Below are 20,244 nucleotides of genomic sequence, written 5' to 3'. Positions count from 1 at the left end.
TGCTCAGCCCATGGTTTTGCGTGCTGACCAGTGACAGATACATTGCTCTGCTTGGCCCAACCAGCCAGAATTGGGTTAGAGGCTGCAGCATGGGTCTCAAGTTAGGAAAACCTTGGGGGATATTGAAATGGGGGAGTAATAGCCACTGGAAGTGTTTAATGCTCTGCTCATGCTTAAGTACAAGCAGGAGTATGTGTGAAAGAGACAAAGAAGTGAGTGCTACAGAGGCCTGGAGACATGAAGAGGACTGGAGGTTTTGACGTGGGGTTGTAAGGAAGAATTGAGTTTATTGCAGGGGATGTTTGAGCAGAAATTCATGTAGCTGCTGCTGTTCATAACTAGTTTGTATTTTTTTTTCTGGGTTTCAGTTTCTTAATCTGTTTTCAATATCTAAAATTGAGAGATGTACTGAAATATGATGTGGTGACCATCTACATATGTGGACATAGAAGTGGAGAGTTAGGAAGACTTGTTTCAATCGAAGTAAAGACACAGCAGCCAGTCAAAACTCTTTGGTAATATTGTAAGATCTGCACATCTGAGAAGCTGCTGTGCCAGGATGAGTAGCTGATGTGTACGGTGTCCACATGCATTAGTTTCCAAGGCAATTCTGTGTACTGGACTGATGTGGGCACAAGTGAGATGTCACTGGTTGCAGTGTAGGTCAGGTGGCAACTTTAGCAATTGTGTGTCTGTGTGTTTGGCAGAATTTCATAGTTCCAGAGAAGTCTTGAGTTCTCAAATGGATAAATCATCTCACTACTATTAAATAACTGTGACACAAATGCATTTTTCTCTTAGGATCCTACTTTCAAACCATGTCAGATGAAGACCCATTTTGTACTTCCCTTCCCAGTGAACTATGTTGGGGAATGCATTCGAACTGTTCCCTACACAGCTGCAGACTATGCAAGGTAAGAGCAGAACCAGCAAGGAGCTTCTGTGTGTGTTGCACAGCACAAAACAAAATGGATAGTCTTAGGTTGACCACAGAAAATGGAACGTCAAGAGAAAATGCTTTGCAGTGCATTTGTCACAAAATCTTAATGGAGCAACCTTTGTGTGGCCTGGCCCAGAAATGCCCTGTTTTTAGTAAATGTTGAGATTAAATAATGAGGGGTTACTGTTCCCTGACTTTGGAATAGAATGCCCTGCCTACTTGGATGCATCTGAGTTGGCAGTCCTACTGCATGTAACAAGGTTTAGGAAGCTGCTCTTGTATTTCATTAAAGTGAAAAGCATGGAAATAGTGAAGAAATGTTCCAAACAGTGCTACTCTTAGAATGGTGTCATATTATTTAGCTGCTATTAAATATTGAGTATTGTTATCATTACTATTGTAGATTACAAGAAGCAGAACATTGCAAATGGGGATCTTTGTGAACGTTGAGAACATTACTGTTGTCCAGTTCATTTAACATCTTTGCTGTTGATGTTTCTCTCATTACAGCCTTCGAATTCTTGCACGGTTGATGACAGCTAAATTCCTACATAGAGAAATCAGAGAGAAGGGAGGGGCTTATGGTGGAGGTGCTAAACTTAGTCACAATGGCATATTCACTTTCTACTCCTACAGGTAACAGTGGGTTCATTCTTTCCTGTTCATGTCTGAGGGGACCACTGACTGCACTTGCATGTGTCTTATTTTTAACTTGATGGTAGCTCTCTTTCAAGACTGAGTGCAGTAAAAGGAATGACACAGCAAGAAAGTGATTCAGTGCTAATGATGTTAAGATTAATTGCTTAAGGTATATAATAAACCCCTCCTTACTTTCTCTGGTTTGTGTCCTTGGGAAAACTTGCCTCTGCTGATAGCAACTGTTGTTGTGTTTCTGCACTTAGGTGTTTGCTGTCCCATTACCAGGTTATGTAAAACTGGGTTTCACTTGTTGCTTCCTGGGTTGAGGAGGTCCTGAAAAAGGGAATTCAAGACTACTCAAAATTTGAGACAAGTAGAATAATGTTGGTCCCTAATGACCTGAGCCTGAAAATACACAGCTTCCTTTGGTAACTGGCTGGAATCATCAGAGGTTCAGCAGAAAGCATGGCTGGTGATAAGTTTAGAACTGCTTTCTCCCTTCTTTTCTTTTCCTCTTTTTTTGCCAGTCTAGAACAGTTACTTTTCATTGCTCTTACCAAAGCCCTTTTGGATGAAATTTGAATTGGAGGTATTGAAGACTAGTTGATCCCCACTAAATATATGGCTACAGTCCTGGCTTAAATAATTTTCCTATGACAAAGACAGCCTAGCACAGCACTTGGTTGGATTCCTAGCTAAAATTTGAGCAGCTTTGCCTCTCTGTGGAGCTTCAGCATGGTAGAACTTGTCCTGGTTAGTATTTCAGTAGTTGTTAACCTGTTGCACCTGTTCTACAGAGAGCAAAAGCAGGTGTGGCAGGAAAAGTAACTTAGAGAAGATAGGGCATATCATAAATATGACTGTTGTTGATATTAGTGGCAGTTACGCTTATGAAGCTGTTGAAGCAAAATGATAGCACATGGTAAACAGTGCTGGTTTACCAGCTTTTTTAATACTAGTTCTCTGCACACATAACATTTATTTCTTAAAAAAAAACCTTTTCTCGTACATAAGAAATAAGTTTATCATTTGGTTTAATCCCGATCCATGTATGTATGTATGATGTACAGTAACTATGAATGAAATGAGAGCAAAGCAGTTTTTAATTAAATTAATTTTTTTCCCCTTCTAAGAGACCCAAATTCCTTGTCCACCTTGAAAACATTTGAAAAAGCAGTTGAATGGGCCAAATCTGGAGAATTCACACAGCAAGATATCGATGAAGCGAAGCTAGCAGTGTTTGCTGCTGTAGATGCACCAGTAGCTCCTTCAGATAAAGGTACATTCTCATCAGCTCCCCAGCATTGTCAATGTTCTGTTTTTATTTAAGCTTAAAGGGAAGAAAATAGTTTGCTGAAGTGTATGATAAGGTAGGATTTGTACTTGGCAGATGTAAGACAATTGCAGTTTCAACAAAGCAGTCAGTTCCTGTTGTTTCTTTTCAGAAACACCACATGCATTCAGGCTCTGTTGAAGTATTTGTATTCATGTGGCTCCTTAATGTCAGGTGAATACAGCTACAGCTGGGTGTAGATTAAGGAAACAACTCAAGGCTTGGAAGTGGCATTGAATGCAAGCCAATAAAAGGCAATATTGATTTTTCTGATTTGGTAACACTGAAGGATTATTTTCCTGACACAAGTACGCCTGTTGAAGATTCATGTCACTGACCTATTGTGCATGTTTTTTTTGAAGAGGCTAAAGCCTAGAAGTCTGTCTGCTGTGATAGAGGGTGTTACCCTCTTTATGCATCTGCGTACTTCTCTTGGCTTGGCAGTATCTTCACATCTTTTCAGTTTGCTCACACTGCTTTGCTTTCCTCACTTTTTCCTCTTTCCCTCCCTCCCTCCCTCCCTCCCCCATTCTCAGCTTAATTTCAGTTCAAAACTTGCTGAATTAGAATACGTTAATTTTCTATACATAAAGAAATTGCAAGGTTAAAATTAGCATTATTTAATGTGTACTTGTATTAACACTAACTTATTAAAAAAGAAAACTTAAAATGAAGCTAACATTCACTTGATGGAACTTGGGTTTTGTCTGGGCAGTTGAAAAAGTAACTAGTTTTAGGTGCTTATGGGTGAAATGCATATGGAATGCTGGCATTTGTGAGAGCAGCGATTCGCAGTCTTTGATGTTTGAATAAGCATCTTAACAGAGCTATAGCAAATTTAGTGAAACACTGAAAAGAATGTTGTTTAGCAGGCCTGGAAACTGTTGCAGAGAGCTACCTGTGCCCTTCTGCTTCTGTTATTTGTGAGGACTTGAACAGCCCTATATAGCCTAGAACGCAGCCTTGCTTGGGGCCAGAGGTGGGGCTAGTAGCCAGATGTCCTCCCAAGCCGCTTTTTTTTACCCTACGGTCATTTGCTTCACAGAAAGCTTTGCTGTGATTGTTTTGGAGTTCTCTGTTTGTTCAGGAACCTATAATATTAATAGTCATATTAAAATACCATAGGCAAGTATTGCAACAAAAGCATTTAAAGCATTAGGATGCAGATTTCTGTGTGTAGTACAGACAGGTGATCAAATCTTTGTGTTGCACATATAATTGATTGCAAATCTTAGGAGTTTGTTGTTACCATAATAAAGATACTTCATGAAATACATTTTAGCTAAAATACTATTAGAGAGTGTTGAAATTTTTGAAGAAAGAGAATTAAGGAATTACTCTGGAGATTTAGGTACACAAAGATACCAAGTGCCTCTAGATTCCCTGCGGTACCATTCTGACATGGGGCCTAGAAAAGATCTATGTTTATCTGGGCTGGCAGCTCAGCAACAGGGAAGTTGGAATTAGATGATCTTTAAGGTCCCTTTCAACCCAAACTATTCCATGATTCTGTATTTAGGTTTTCTGGGTCACCCTTACATTCAGATTTTTGACGAACTAAATTCCTTGCCAAAATAGAGTATTATTTTTTTCCCCTAAATAGGAAACTCTGACTACTTCAGAAAATTAATTTTTACCCAATTCTAACCTTTTTGATTTACATTTAGATAACTGCTTCTGAACAATGGCCCAATGGAGGACTTACTCTTCCCTTCTAGGACGTGTACTGGTCTTAGCTTGCACTAACGTGTCACTGAGATTATTCAGGGCATCAATACCGTGCTTGAGTTTGTTTTGTTTATTCCTTAGGAATGGATCATTTCTTATATGGGATTTCGGATGAAAAGAAGCAGTCGCACAGGGAACAGCTTTTTGCTGTCAACAGTGGTAACCTGGTTGATGTATCAAACAAGTAAGCTTGCTCAATTCAGGAAAATATTGAAAAATGGAACTAAAGCATAACCTGAAGAAGAAAACAGTTTGTGAAAGTTGTCACAGACTTCCACTTCCAGTATTTGCTTTTACAATATAGAGAGAGATGTTAATTTTGTCCTGCTTATGGCATTCTAGCAGATGGAACTCCCTCCTACATTCTGACTTTTTAGGTGATTATTTTGCTTGCGAAAGGTCCAGAAACTGCTTGGAGAGTTCCCTCAGACATCACCTCCCGGCTTCTGGGCCCACAACATTTTGTGCTTCTTTAGACTTGCAAATTCCTCTTTAGATTAAGAATTCCACTATGGAAGAATACTAGGGTAAGGAGATAGAATAGTTAGGGCTGTGCTTTAGGAGACCATTGTATCATGATGACTGGGAAAAAACACTGTAAATCCAAAAGATGCTGTGAAGGCAGATGGGGGTATGTATCAAACAGTGCTTTTACTGAGGTGGGAGTATTTTTTTACTATGTGGCAAAGTTAGGGATAACTGAATGCAGCACTTTGGTTGTTTCTGTTTTTTTGCTTACAGGTACCTTGCAGTTGGGAAGAGCACTCGTGGTCAAGCTGTGCTTGGCCCAGAGAATGCAGATATTACCAAAGATCCCTCCTGGGTCAAACGATGAATTGCTGATGAACATCCAAGCTAATAACAAGCCAATCTGTGTGACTATCTCATTAGGCTTTTTAGTAACTGTTAACAGTGCTATGGTCCAACCTAAATGCTTACTGCTGCTTTTAACAGTGTCCAAAAAAACAGTTAAAAGCTGTCCTTCTTGAAATAACCATGTGAAAAATTTTCTAACCATCCAGTGTTTGACAGCAAGTATTGTACATGCTGTATGGCAAAGACAGACCATAATATTTTATTGAAGACTCACTCTCCCAGTTGCATATGAATACTATATAAATTAAATATTTTTGTACATGTAAACCTCTAGAGTTCTAAATGGTGTTTGTTTGAAATCATGCTTGCTGTTGGATATATAAAGAATTATGTCTCTCATGCTGACAGATTTCATTCTTTGGTGTGATAATTCCAGCTTCCTTTGCATAAACCACCTACAGCCAGGAGCCCTGTACGTGACAGTACACTGCACCTCGCATCACACTGAGAGTGCAGTGAATGGCAGGGTAGTGGGCACATCACGAATGAATTAGTGTATAAAATAAAGTTCAGTTTGTCTTGCCAATTTGGGCAACATTTTGATATGAGACTGGCTAGCGCTTAAATTTTGTGAAGGTCTAGTTAACAGATAAGCTTGCATGAAGAACCATTTTTATGTTTTTCATCAGTGTGTTTTAATAGTCTTGAAAAAGCTGAGAGAAAGGAATCATGCAACAAAGACCACAGTTACACCCTCATGGATCTCATGTTTTTAAAGCTTGCTTCCCACCACCGCTTCCCCTTATAAAAAAGTTTTAAGCCTATGTAAGAAGACACAATTCTGAGTTCTAAGTCCAATTCTGAAGCAACACAACCAGCATTTGGTATTGTGACTGCTTCCTGCATCAATAGGGCAGGTGCGTTTTTTCTTTCACTGGAGCACACAGTGGATACTTCGTGAAGCATTATTCCCCCAACTGTCTAAAAGCAAGTGAATACAATTCCTGACACATCGCTCATGATGTTTGCAGCAGAATTTTATTTCACTTCAGATACATTAAGCACATCCTGTAACTCAACACAAAGCTAGCCATCTACACCTATTTTTGGGTGTAAGTACTCTGAATCAAAGTGCAGGAGATGAGTAACTTACAGAGTGCATAGAACGGTGCTGCACTTGCTCTTAAAGGGTAGTATCAGTAACTGGTGCTTATCCATTAGATGCTAGGGTTTGTTTCAAACATAACACAAATGCAGGACAAAATCTCTGTGTGACATCTGAACGTCTCCTTTCACATAAAGTGCTGGTACAATAATTTAAATGTTACAAAACAAAGCTGTAATGATTCTAAAGCATTGTTACTCACAATGTGCATCTATTACAATAATCTAGAAGTGATGCCTTTAGATAGCTCCGGTTTCTGCCTCCTTTGGGCTGTGCATAGCAACATGCTCCAGCTGGCCTGAGTCTGAGACATCATAACTAGTCTTGTACTTGGCCAGGATTTTCATCAGCGGTCGTAACTTCAGCCACCATTGTTCCTTGGGAATCCTGTGTCTGTGTGAGAAGTGTGGTGGGGAAAAAACATCAGGTGATCTACTTAGTGGCCAAGACAAACACACTGGACAATACCAACAGTAATGGCATTCCTTATAAACAGGATGTGATATATTTATTGTCCTAAAATGGGGAGAAATAAGGTCAGAATACTGAAGGAATGAAGAGATTTTACTGGAAGATGTTCTATATAGGTAAGTGTAATACTAAATTTGGCCTTAAAATGCTGCCCCACTAAAGGGTACCAGAAGTAAAGTAATTCTAGGCATTATAGCCTAGATTTCTGAGAGAGTTTTATGACAGAATTATGAGAAAGTTACTTAACAGAGGAATCCCAGAATTCATAACAAGATACTTCCAAGTATAAACAAGATGAAAAGAAAGCACAAAGGGAGGAGTCATTAGAAAAGACAAGTGAACAATCAAAGTGAATTGCTGGCTGAATGTAGGCCAGAGACAAAAGTGGGGTGAAAGGGCCAGCAAATTCTGTGTGTCAGCAGTGGGGAGAAGTTGTTCATTTGATGTGGTGAAAGGAAGCCTGTGCAGAGATGTTTAAAATGGAAGCAGCGTATACGTACACAAAGTCTGTTTCAGTCTTAAGCTCAGCCACAGGTTGGAAAACGAGGTTGCGTCTACGCATTCCCAGCAAACAGACTGAGTCATCAGTGTTGGCAAATACTTTTCCTAAAAAGAATGAAATAATTCAGGATCTTTCTTACTCACTTGTAAGGGCAAATGCCATGCCATTTTTTTTTAATTAATCTGAATAGGAAGCTTAACAGTAGCTTAATTCCAGTTACTGAACATTTAATGCAGTGATAAAATATCAATTAGTACTTTAATAGGGTTAGGAGATCTTCATTTTTTTTAGTTTAGCTTTGGTGATTAGCAATGAAAATTGTGTGACTAAGCGATAATAAGACTGAACTTTAACATTCAGTTTTACATTAGATTTTAGTAAACAGTGATTTATGAAAATTCCCAAAGAAGACATATTACCTTTTTCTGTCTCCCATGTAGCCACCATGAAACAAAAAGGAAGAACAGATGTAACTATATAACCACCAATTCCTTCATGCAATGAAAACTGCAATCATACTAGCATTTTCTTAAAAGACAAGAAAACAGCTCTCTGAATTACTCACTTCACTTGAGGAAGCACAGCAAGCCACTACTGAACAATAAAAAGGTAATCAAGAGGGAAGAAGTATGTTGACTAATAAATGCATATATATTCATATGTTTGCAAAGTAGTAGTCTTACATACTGATATCAAAGACAGTAAAAGAGAGAGCATCAAATATTTCTTCACCTTTGCGGTAGGTTTCTTTCAGTTTTTTGGAGATCCACTGCATAGCTTTTGCAGATATTTTTGTCCCAAAGTTTCTATCAAATGGAGAAGGTGCACCACCCTGTGTGAAAATTGAGTGCAGGTTTAGTTTAGTTATTGAACCAGTCTTGGTTTGTTTTGTATTTTTTTGGCTGCTTTCACTCCAAGCATTACAGCAGCCTTTATAGTGTTCTGGGAACAGAACTGGTTATTTTCAGCTTTGGGGTTGGTTTGTTACACAAAGTCTGACTTTTTTATGCATTTCCAGTGCAGCAGATGGGACTGAAATCATGTGCAGTAGTTACAAATAGATCTAAACAGATTGTTTGACTAATGCTGGTCTTGACCTTCAAAATAAGCCTCGCTAAATTTTACACAGAAAGTGCCAACCTCAGCATTGAATAATCTAAAAATATGACTAAGGGGAATATGCATATAACTTGATTTAAAATGAAAGACTGTTGTTTCACTACTAGTACTTAAGACATTTGGCTCTACATGGTATTTTTCACTCTACGTTAGTCTTAGTGATTATTGTAGCCAATACTGTAGTGATTACTGTAGTACTGTAGTACTATTTGCCCACTGTCAAGCAGTGTGGTGAGATAGAGGTACAAGGAGTAGCTTCCTACTGTCTGTTCTACAAGAACAATCCATCTGCACATGTTTTCTTAATGAAATCTCATATCTTCCAGGGTTCAGAAGCCAGATACATTACAGATAGATCGGCAAATTAAGTGTGTTCTAAAGACGTATTACAATAATGACAGTTGTATTATCTCTTAAAAAGTGTAACTGTTTATTAATATAGGCAGAAGAATAAAAAATTAAAATCTTTACGAATGTAATGCCTTTTTTTCCCACCGACTTCTAAGAAGAAATTACTAACAAAAACTTACAAGTTACCTACAAAAAAATCCACTTTTTTTTCTTTAATCCTGAGTCAGACTTGCTTGAAATGCTTGAATAGTGTATGCTCTTTGTTCATACACGTCTGTAATTTAAAGGTAATTTTTTACCTGCTGCATGTGGCCCAATACATTTTTTCGACAGTCAAACACTCCTTTTCCTTCTTCAGAATACAGCTGATAAATGAAATCAGTTGTGTAGTTCTCATTGCAGTTCTCATTTCTGTAACAGTTAAGGCCAGATATAGTTAGCAAATATACTAGCAAGTAGGGGATGTCCTTACAGCTACTGAATGACAGATGTTTTCCCGTTTTCTGGATACCAGTAATCATGGCTTGGATATTTTCATCTAATGACATATGTTCATTTCCATGTAACACGCTCCTGATTTTGAAGTCTGCATTACTTTTACTACATTGTAATTGCAGTGATTGACATCACTTGGAATCCACTGTTGAATACAATAGTGAAAAATATCATTTTAGGTCTGACAAGTTCATTATGCAGAGAAAAAAAATGTATTAAAGTGAAAAGTCATCAGTATCCAATGTTGTCATTTTGCCGTTGATAGAAGCATGAATAATGAATAGTAACTTAGTTTATTCCTTAACGATATTGGAAACATAGGGTATTTTTTCACCCTAACCATATACTTAATAGAACATGAACAAATACAATGGTATCCCCATACAACTTACTGTGGTATTCCTCTTTCAGCCATTTGCTATTTGGCAGACTGAAATCCTCAAAAGAGAAGTTACAGTCTGATTCAGGCTGCCTAAGAAGGTGTAATTTTAAATATGTTGTACATATTTGTTGTTTTAAGCAACATGTTTTGATTTTTGAAAGCTGTTTTATTCTGTGGCTATCTCCTAAAGTCTACACAGGATTTTTATAGTAAAGGCCATACTATATGGGTACACATCTATGCTAGTTTTCACACTTTCATAAGAAAGTATCTACTATAAAAGACAAAGCCGATGAGAAAACACAATGAAATGTTAAGATTATAAGCAAATATATTTACATAGAAAGAAGGAAGTTTTGGACTTCAGCTTCCAGACAGCTCCCAGAATTACCTTCTGCAGCAACAGCTTTACTAAAAATCTCATGCTAAAGGAATAATCAAGGAACATAGACTCAGAGTGTCTTTGTAAGTGGACCAACAGCCTACCTGGCTGGAAGTGCTCTGCATCACTGATGATTTTCATCACTATGAAAACTACTTTTACTTACCTCAGCACTAAACCACGCTGGATACTGGTTTTCATTTTTTCAGTCAAGTGTTCCACATTAGCCTAGAAACAACAAAAGAATTTTTTAATAAGCCATAGAGAAACATAAAACAACTTTAATGAGCCTACATCTCCTGAGAGCTTCTGTAAAGAATTCCACATCAAGTATTATGTTCAAATTCAAAGAGTCATTTATTGGTTTTGGAGACCCAGGATAATACACTGGGTACAGCTATTCATCCTGGGTTAAAACTTCTTCTATATCACAACTAAATGATTTGAATCGCAACACAAAGTTGGTTTTGTATGCTATACTGGTACAGCACTGAGCTGAGTAACCTCAACATACATAAAAATACAGAAATTGCCAAAAAAAACCAGCTTGCCCTTACTCCCAGTCCTTGTAAAAGTCACTGGATAGTGATATATTGCTGTGCTGGTACTCCCCTATATGACATGAAGAGTACACGCCACTGAGAAATGCGTGGGAAGGAATTAGGATTCATTTCACACCTCTTTTCCTTTCAGGAAATTTCACGTTTCTCTTCCTTTCAGGAAATTTTTGCCTTTTTAGCTTTGTATTTGTTGATGACCACAGGCAGTTCTGCATCAGTTTACACTCTAATATGTAATCCTTAAAGACTTAAAGATCTTTACTATAGTAACACCTTCAGACATGCTTTGAACGGTTGTGCTATCAAAGCCAGTACCTAATATACCTTATATACTGCTCAGTTCCTGACCTGAACAGCCTTCTGACATAATGAACTGAGACAGTATCACAAAAGTATTCTTTCCCTCCCCCATTTGCTTTTTGTGGGTTTTTAAAAAAAAAAATCCTGCCCAAGTCTGTTCATTTATATGTAAATTGGATTTCCATCAGAAGACCAAAAATGAAACGATCTAGTAATGTGACTAATACAGTGATTTTGTCATTTAACTGAACCTGATGCCAAGGGTAAGTGGGTACATGTTCTTGTACAGAATACAGCATAAGAACTGGTGCTGTACCAAAGAGCTAACAAGCACAGCTTTTAGATACAATCTAAACTTACTTTTGTTACATGAGCCATCTACTTCAAATATACACATTATGCTATGTATGTATAACAATTTTAGTATCTACTTAAAAATGAGAAAAACATCTCTAATGTTGTATACCTGGAGTTCTCGAATATCAAACTGTTCTTCAAAGATATATGCAGCATCAGCTCCTGCTGCAAGGGCCCCCATATTAGCCAGATAACCACAGTAACCACCCATGGTCTCAATGATGAATACACGACGCTTGGTACCACTGGCTGACTGCTTGATGCGATCACACGTCTAGGCAAAGACAAGCTACTGTAAGTTTAAACAAAAAAACCTGAATTTTTATGGTTTTAGATTTCATGCATCCATCACTTTCATCCATACCATCACTTACTGGTAAAAGAATCTGAAGCATTTATAAAAATATTAAAAAAGTACCATAACCCATCAAACTATAACAATTACCAAATAAAGTAATTCTTATAAATCATACACTGAACAGTGAGAGTAAAATGTTTTGCTACTACTATATCTTATTTTTTTGCTTCCTGGAAATACTAAAACAATAATTATTTTTGGTTTGTGTGTGGAATTAAAAGTTGTGATAGTCTTCTAACAGGGATACAAATAGATAAAATGAAGCTTTTTAATCAATTCTGGTATGATTTATCTTCTTTGCTTTAACTCTATTTGTTACTGAAGAGTTTATTTTCTCTTAGTATTGATTTTAAAATTCACTGCATTCCCAACCATACTTAAGGTACAATTTCATTAACTAAAAAAGTTCTGAGCACGTATTGCCCTACTGTTTCCTTTGCAAAAATGATATCCACATAAATACCATTCTTTCAAGCACTAATGGCACATTTTTTAATGCTTTTTTTTATGAGTAGATAAAAACATACTATAAAAAGACTGTAATCTCCACTTGCATCTGACTCTGACCACCATACAGAATGTTCTCTACAAAGAGTCTGTTGCTTACATGCCACCAATCAACACCAATATTTATTAGAGCTGTCTAAGAGACCTGGAAAATAACAGAGAAAATCTCCAGCGTGGCAGGACATAGGAAACTTAATAGCGTGAAACTGATGGACTGTCCCTAAACCAGTCCTGCTTAGTAAAAACAAGAAATTAAACAAGAAATACCTCTGAAGTTCATCATCTTGAAACCTGCATTAAGATACAGTCAAAAAATCCCCATGACTTACTGATTTTCTGAGTAACTGCAGATGCTGTAATGTTTGAGTATTTCTCTTTCACAGATATTTACACCAGAACCTTCAGTTCAGCTAACTGAAAATAATACTTCAAGTTGAAATTAAGATCATGAGCAATACGGCTTTTAAAAATATACCTAACATACTACAGAACAAATAATGAATTGATACGTGAGAAAACGTAAAATAGAAAACTAGAACTTCTAACATAGCAAGGTTTAACACACTGAAGGACTAAAATCAATGTATGCATTTATTTGTGTCCAGCTACTAAAAGGTACACCTAAATTCATTTATATATATTTGCATATGTGCATGTTATGTGTATACATAGACACACAAATACATACACGTACATTTTGAAAATGTCAATTTCTTTTACTTGTTTTGGAGTTACAATGACCTCAAAGCACTTACTTTCCCCTTCCAGATGTGGTTTCATGAGAATTTTTGTAGAATACTGGCTTCTAGCATATGGTAAGCAGGAACAAATTTATTAAAATCCATTAATTTAAATAATGGCAGGTGCAACACTGAACCAATTTTAACTCATTTTTTAAACAAGCTCCTTGGAACTGGATAGATACTAATGTGTTTAGCCTATACTATAAAAAAAAAATCTTAAGCTTTAATATATGCACATTCATCTCCCTCATTTTGAGAAACCAAAACCACTTGTAAACTTCAAGCTTTCTAAAACAGCTTGCCAGCTGCTGGTACTAGAATAAAATTTTCTGCCTTTTGAGAAGCTCCAAGTTCTAAACAAGGATATAAGTAATTAGTTGTGTTTGGGACTATCCACTTTAGATTCACTGAGGAGGATTTCTATCCTGGGCTATACAAGATGCATAGTAGAAACTTTCTACTATTCTTACTCTCTCAGAATGACTGTGATGAAAACACCAAAATACAAAAATGGCACATATTGACTTTAAAGAATCATTAATTCACAGTGAACTCCACAGGCAGCAAAGGCCAAAGCTCAAGAGCCTGATGCAGATTTCTGAAGTTTGAACATAAAGGCATGGTGAATCTTTGGAGGACACTGGAATTCCAATGCTTGCTGAGCTTTCATAGGAATTGCTACAGCTTCATGAAAAAAATGTGATATACAAAACTTCACCAACTGAACAGTGTGGTATTGCTAGCATAAACTAAACATTCTAACCATAGTGAAACACAATAGATACCATTTTTATTTTACTCACAGCATTACTGAAAGCTGTACAAATTGTAATTAATAATACAACCAGTGAAGTAAGAGGAAGCAGCAATATATTTTCCCATTATGTCTTCATGTTTTCTCTTTTATAGGTAGATCACTATTAGAAGTGGTATCAGTCACAATTAACTGACTTAACCTACTTCTATAAATGTCAGCCTGAGGGGGAAGCAGCTAATAGAGTGGTGAAAGTAACTGGGTCCTGCCTCTAAATGTACTGCTACAGTTCACCCACACTACACCTTAAGTCATCCTCACCCCAGGGAAGACTAGGACAGAATGTAATCCACCGATCTTTCAATTATCTACTGGGGCTTCTTCATTCCCTATAAATAAATAACACAGTATCAGAGCAGGAAAAAAACCCTGCATTTCTCAAACCCCTGGACTTCTAACTTTCTTGGCCAATTACTTCATAATTACTTAGACAGACAGATTGATAATGAGCGGCTTGATAAAACCCGGAGCTGATGAGAGGTTTATTCTCTTGTCTGCATTATACCTCAACTCAGTTCTCTTTGCAGTGGCTCCAGCAGACTCAACAGGATAGTGAAGAGTTCATACAGCAGTTTTACCCAAGGGAAAAAGCTGTGGCAGACTAAAACTAGAAAATTGATTGTTCTGACTGAAATGGAAAACTCATTCATAGCAAGCTCTGGCCTTACACTGCTCAGTTACAGTGACATCAGTGACAGCCTTAACTGCTTATACTACGCATGCATTTATATGCACTTAATACGTGTTAACCCTAATGCAGTCTATGGGATTATTCACGTGTTTAGTGTTAACCATGTACTTAAAATGCTCTACTGCACTAGACTCAATGGAATAATGTGGCACTTATTTATAAAAAAACGTCCTTTCTTCTTTCACCTGAATAATGCTGAGGAAATACATAAGATAAAAACCAAAATCAACACACGCAAACTATTTTATTCTCGGTAAAAGCAAGTGCCCTAAGCACTAATGCAGCAATCCTGAATAACAAAACAGACTCCCCAGAAGTCACACATACAACATAATGAATTTTTATGAGGTTAATCTTTCAAAAATTTCTTAACTATAAACTGTAAAAAAACCCCAGTAACTGAATGATTCTAGAAAACTAGACATTTCAAGGTCTTTACGTATCCTCATCTTACGCATTTTATTGTCTTTTAAAACTTTTTTAATTGACTTTTAAGATATGCAGTCTTACCTCCACAATAGCATTCAAGGAAGTGTCAGCACCAATGCTAAAGTCTGTGCCTGGCACATTGTTGCTAATAGTAGCAGGCAACACACAGATAGGTACGCAAAACTCCTCAAAGCGGGAACGTGCCTCATGTAGCTGCAGACAACTTTCATAGGCCTGAAGCAGTGGTACAAGTGTGAGTGATACATTCCTTGTCTTTGGATTGCTCTGCTAATGACTCCTTGTATGTGATGGTACATTTGGCTGTCCATTGGCCCAAATAAATACAATTGGTGATATTATTTGCAGGTGGATATCCTGTACGTACCACAACAGTGCACTGGGGTTGCATTGGCACAATGCTCTTTGAAGAAATGCAGATTAGTGCAAGCTAACACAGAGCGAATGCGAAGTGTGCACAGCACAGGCATCTGAAGCAGTTGAGCAGAAAAGGGCAGCATAAAGGTAGACTGGAAATCATCCCACAAGAAACCACTTAAAGAAATGAAGTTTGATATGTGTTAGAGAGATTAGAAAGTTAACTAGTAAAACACCTACAGTTTGAAGGAAATGCTTAAAGAAAGCTTTTTTTTAAAAAAAAAATATGTTATCCTATAAAGTCAAGACACACATCTATTTCTTCTAAGAAAAAGGAAAAAACTTTTGCCTGTGCCTTCCAGGATTCTATTAACATCAAACATCTGCCTCTATGCACACAGACTGAACGTTGGCCCAGAAAAATGCAGGAATGTGCACCTGGATGAGTTAATAAAGTTTTTGAGTATAGTTCAAGGATTCTTTCAAAAGCATAGCTGTAGGTCCTTGGAAAGATTCCAAATTTATTTGAAATAAATCATCATGGGATAAGGATTAGGCGTTCCTAATAGATGTCAAAATAATACTTAAAGGTTAAGATTTTGCAGCTCTTCTAAGTCAGTAAACATATTTTTAAGTTACATTATTCCAGTTCTTTCTAATGTAAACTAATCAGCATCTCTCATGATGCGTGGCAATTTTTTAAACTGCCTAGGTAATGACTCTCCACAAGAAAGCCTGATTACACAGTATATTACATTTTTCTTAAACTCTTTCTCCCAGAAAGGCCTGATGTTCACAGAAGTCTCATTTCAATTTCTCAAATCAGTTCAGAGAATCAAACTATTGCAGAAAAAAACTAGGTTGCTATCAAGCTGTCTCCACAAATACCTATTCAGTGCCTGATTTAAGCAGTAACTTAGGAGAAAATTCCAGGAAAAAATTACAGGGAGAGTTCTGCTCTCTAGGTTTTTGTCGTAGATCAAGCAGACCCTGTTCAGTGTGTTCAGTGAGGGGACAGGACATACATGGCAGTAGGTGCATAACTGCAAACTGACTTCCTAAAGTGTATCTTTACTCATGTATTTCAAAGTGCAACTTGCAGTTAAGGTCAGTGATTGATAGAATTCATTTTCCTAAGTCCAAATACAGTCTAGAACGCTGCACTTTAAGACCTGTAGCTCTGAGAAGCACTATAGCCAGAAGAGCCACAGATGGATTTTTCTTTTCGAGTGGATGAGACTTTATTGAGAAAATTTCAGTAACTGCCCAGCTCAACTTAGCTGAGGCTGCTTTGAATTTTTACTTCTACTGAAAAATATACACTGTTGTCACAGCAGTCTGGTAACACCACATGGCTTCCTGAAGCTCTGCAAAACAGATTTAGTTTCCCTAAAAAGTAAGATTGAGACTTTTTGGGAAACCAAGTTGAAGGGAGGTTTAGAGCAATAACTAACATAATCAGTTAGTCTGCATTTATATATGTTAAAATGCAGTTATGATATGTTTTACTTGCATTAAATATTGCCATTTTATTTGATGCAAGTGATTTCAGCAAACATATCAAAAGACTGTACCTTCACCAAGCATGAGCATTAGATGATTATAATGCAACATCTTCGCATCACTGCAGCAAAATATATTTTCAATAAAGGGTCATTTAATAATTATAAAGGGTAAACAGTTAATGGGAGGTTTTAATAACTGCTTTACAACTACTTTTTCTTAAATAAGTATTACAGTAAGATTACAGAGGGATGCTTACTACATCAATAAAATGTTTTAACCATTTCACACCCTTTTATTGTATGTGTTATTAAAAAGAGTATTGTCATAACCAAGGATGCTTTTAAAAAAATACACACAATCAAGCAAAGACTATGGTTTGTTGACTTCATGCTGATCTCAATGCAAATAGTCACTTGGGATTTACTGCCCAGCTCTACAGCAGCTGTTGATAGGACTGAAGTGGATGGATGAAAATTTAACTGGTTAGCTAGCTTAGCCAAGCTGATTTTCAGCTTCCTAGTTGAGATTAATGTGAAGCCATAAATGCTAGTACCAGCATTGGGAGCATACAGGAGTCAGTGTTTTCCAAGGGAAATGCACGGAGATGGATGGCACTAAGGCAATCTGACTGTACCTCTCTTCACTCCTCAGTGGCTGTTTGCTATTCTTTTTCTTATAAAACCAATTGATCAACCTGTACCCCCTTCTCTTTGATGAAAGGAGAAGACAGATTGTCAAAGAAACACATTAGTGAGTTTTAGCCTCTTCCTTCTTCAGGTTTTGTTTTGTTTTTTTTTTATCTCTCATTTACTTCTAAATCTCCTTAATCAAATACATATTCTTCTATACCTTGTTCTGTTTTTTTCCTTTTTCCATCAGTTAACACTAAGCCTATCAGCAGGCCTTAGTTTCAAGTTAAGTTTTCACCCTTTCCAATCTCTTTCCATGTTTCGTACCTGAAAGAGTCTAACTTTTTATTCATTCTGCTTAATTATGGAGTAGGTTTCTGCATTTTAGTTCTACCTGCAAAATGTATTGCTAATGCCTCTTTTTGAACAAGTAATCCATTTAATTTAAAAAGAAATTTCTATCCTTCATGGTTATACAGGAAAAAAACCTAACACTTCTTTGCTGTCACATTCCAGAGCACCTATCTGAGATAATATTCTACCCATTTCATGGAATTAACAACATGGAGTTGAGAACATAGGTATTTTTATTATGGTACTTATTTTACCAATCCTTCCTTTGCAACAGAAATCTCAAAGCTCACGTTCTTATCCTTCAGTCCTGAACAACTTAATGTGTATATCTAGATATACAAGCCTTATGCATACCCTTTCCAGGTACAGAAACATTCAGCTTTCTCCAGGTATTTTATATTGGAGTTTTCATCAACAATTGCTCTCAATAACATTCTGAAAAGTTAAGTGAAAAATACAGCATATCATAAATTTAAAACACTACTCAAAAGACAGACCAAATTCTACTATTCTACTGATTACAAACCTACATTTTAAAGCAAAAATGGAAAAAAATAATTGAACATTTCCAGATGCTCACAAATGCGTTACAGAATCTAAATTTTATTACTAAGAAATGTTCCTTCTACTATCTATGAATTAGGGAAAAGAACACTCCTATCTAATCTCTCATTTGGAATTTATGTATCTCTTGGTCTGTTTTTTATTGGGTTTTTTTGTTGTTTGTTTTTTTTTAAATGCAGATGCAGCATCTTAACACATTTTATCTGCAACTGTCTTGAGGTACCATTTACATACTTTACAAGTTTCAAACAACCTAATACTGACAAGTGACTAGTAATGCCTAACACTAAGAAGGGCTCATTACCCAGCAGAAATGTACTTACCTTACTAAAAGTTGCCAACAATATAGAAGAACAATACCACAGAAAAACTAAGTGTGATGACATTTGGTGTTCATAAGAGGTATTAATCTGAGAGTGTTGGAAACTATGATGCATTTATTGATCTAACAGAGGCAATAAAAAAAAATGCTATAAACTAGATATAATAGATATTCATGTCCCATCTGCTACTTTCATTTATCACTGGCAACTGTAGGACTTGTACTGAGTCTACGAGTCACATTTAATAGGGTCATCATCACTACTGAACCTGATCTGAAAATATGACATAGGAATGAAAGGATATATTTTCATTATCAGTTTTAGTGAATCATGTTCAATCAATCAGAGCAGAAAAGTGAAAAGATACCAAGCAGAAATGTTTCCCCAACACAAAAGTCTGCTCCTTCCCCACCAATAAAAAAATTAATTTTCCATTGGATTGAATCTAAATCTTGCAAAGCTGCTACATTTCTTACTTATTTCAGAGAAAAATCTAGAGAAAATAAAACACAAAACCGAGACAGAAGCTATTAGTAAGAAAAAAAAAGAAAAAAAAAATATAATTCTGAGAAGTTTTCAACTACTGCATTGAAAATCTGGAGAAAATGACTTTTTTATTATGCAATGAAGGTGAATGATACTTAGAAACCTAAATATAAAGCAAAACACAGCAGCAAAGAGGGAGAGACTGGCTGACTATGATATATCCTCCCTACATTAAATAACCTATAAAAAGAAGTCAGGTAAATAAAGCTTATAAAGGAAAGGAAAGAAGAAAAGTAGGTGTTATGCACAATCATTTTACTCACCTTAATTTGTGATCATTTTGGAGAGATATTTTTATTTACCAGAACTGGAAACAACATCACCATTTATAACCTAAGTTGTCTATAAGGAATGTGTTCAAGGTAAATTTTAGTTAGTTTAAGCTACTGTCTTGTTCAAGGCAATAGTTAAGGAAACTGAGATTTCCTAACTAAAAGGTTTATTTTGCTAAAGATAAAAATATTTCTGTTGGCATGCTAAAAAAAAACAAACAAAACAAAACAGGTGAAAATTATGTTAGTGCTCTTGAAGTTAACAGCATTTGAAGAATCATTTTCCTGAAAATAATACTGTAATTTTCAAAACCAACTTGAAAGTCTTTTCCTGCTTTACATAAGCACTCTGCTCATGATTTTTCACTTTTTAAAATGTAGCTCAGTATGTACAATCAGTGAAAAATTCTACATTCTGGCTCCAACATGACTGAAAACAAAAATCAGAAAGTGAAACTTATAGTAATTCATTGTAATTCACTAAGATATGAAATAATTCTGTTTCTTCATTGGAAGTGAAAATGTAAATCAAATTTTGAAGATGAGTGCTGTATTAGTTCTTTGCTGTGTTTTAAACAAACTATGGACACTCT

At 36.4% G+C, this 20,244-nt stretch overlaps 2 protein-coding genes across 6 annotated transcripts in view; one reads left to right on the top strand and one right to left on the bottom strand.

Annotated features, from left to right (window-relative positions):
* PITRM1 (pitrilysin metallopeptidase 1) overlaps positions 1 to 5,856 on the top strand; it is a 29,318-nt gene extending 23,462 nt beyond the window's left edge. The window contains exons 23-27 of one of the 2 annotated variants that reach the window (XM_062621540.1): positions 802 to 914; positions 1,451 to 1,576; positions 2,713 to 2,858; positions 4,722 to 4,824; positions 5,382 to 5,856. In XM_062621540.1, the coding sequence (XP_062477524.1) occupies positions 802 to 914; positions 1,451 to 1,576; positions 2,713 to 2,858; positions 4,722 to 4,824; positions 5,382 to 5,475 (582 nt within the window). In that variant the 3' untranslated portion in view covers positions 5,476 to 5,856. The remainder of the gene's footprint in view (positions 1 to 801; positions 915 to 1,450; positions 1,577 to 2,712; positions 2,859 to 4,721; positions 4,825 to 5,381) is intronic. The other variant, XR_009965371.1, reaches the window with a different exon arrangement.
* Positions 5,857 to 6,475: 619 nt separating this feature from the next.
* The window catches only part of PFKP (phosphofructokinase, platelet), a 45,012-nt gene continuing 31,243 nt past the window's right edge, over positions 6,476 to 20,244 (bottom strand). For 2 of the 4 annotated variants that reach the window (XM_062621544.1, XM_062621542.1), the window contains 7 exons: positions 15,164 to 15,316; positions 11,650 to 11,814; positions 10,490 to 10,551; positions 9,364 to 9,475; positions 8,327 to 8,426; positions 7,593 to 7,698; positions 6,476 to 7,014 (listed from right to left, as the gene is read on the bottom strand). In XM_062621544.1, the coding sequence (XP_062477528.1) occupies positions 6,861 to 7,014; positions 7,593 to 7,698; positions 8,327 to 8,426; positions 9,364 to 9,475; positions 10,490 to 10,551; positions 11,650 to 11,814; positions 15,164 to 15,316 (852 nt within the window). In that variant the 3' untranslated portion in view covers positions 6,476 to 6,860. The remainder of the gene's footprint in view (positions 7,015 to 7,592; positions 7,699 to 8,326; positions 8,427 to 9,363; positions 9,476 to 10,489; positions 10,552 to 11,649; positions 11,815 to 15,163; positions 15,317 to 20,244) is intronic. The other 2 variants (XM_062621541.1, XM_062621543.1) reach the window with 1 other exon arrangement.

Source organism: Pezoporus occidentalis, unplaced genomic scaffold (genome assembly GCF_034315485.1).
Source record: "Pezoporus occidentalis ecotype Australia unplaced genomic scaffold, CSIRO_AGI_Poc_V1 ctg23, whole genome shotgun sequence".
Classification (NCBI taxonomy): domain Eukaryota; kingdom Metazoa; phylum Chordata; class Aves; order Psittaciformes; family Psittacidae; genus Pezoporus; species Pezoporus occidentalis.
This window is presented reverse-complemented; position numbering and strand designations above follow the sequence as displayed.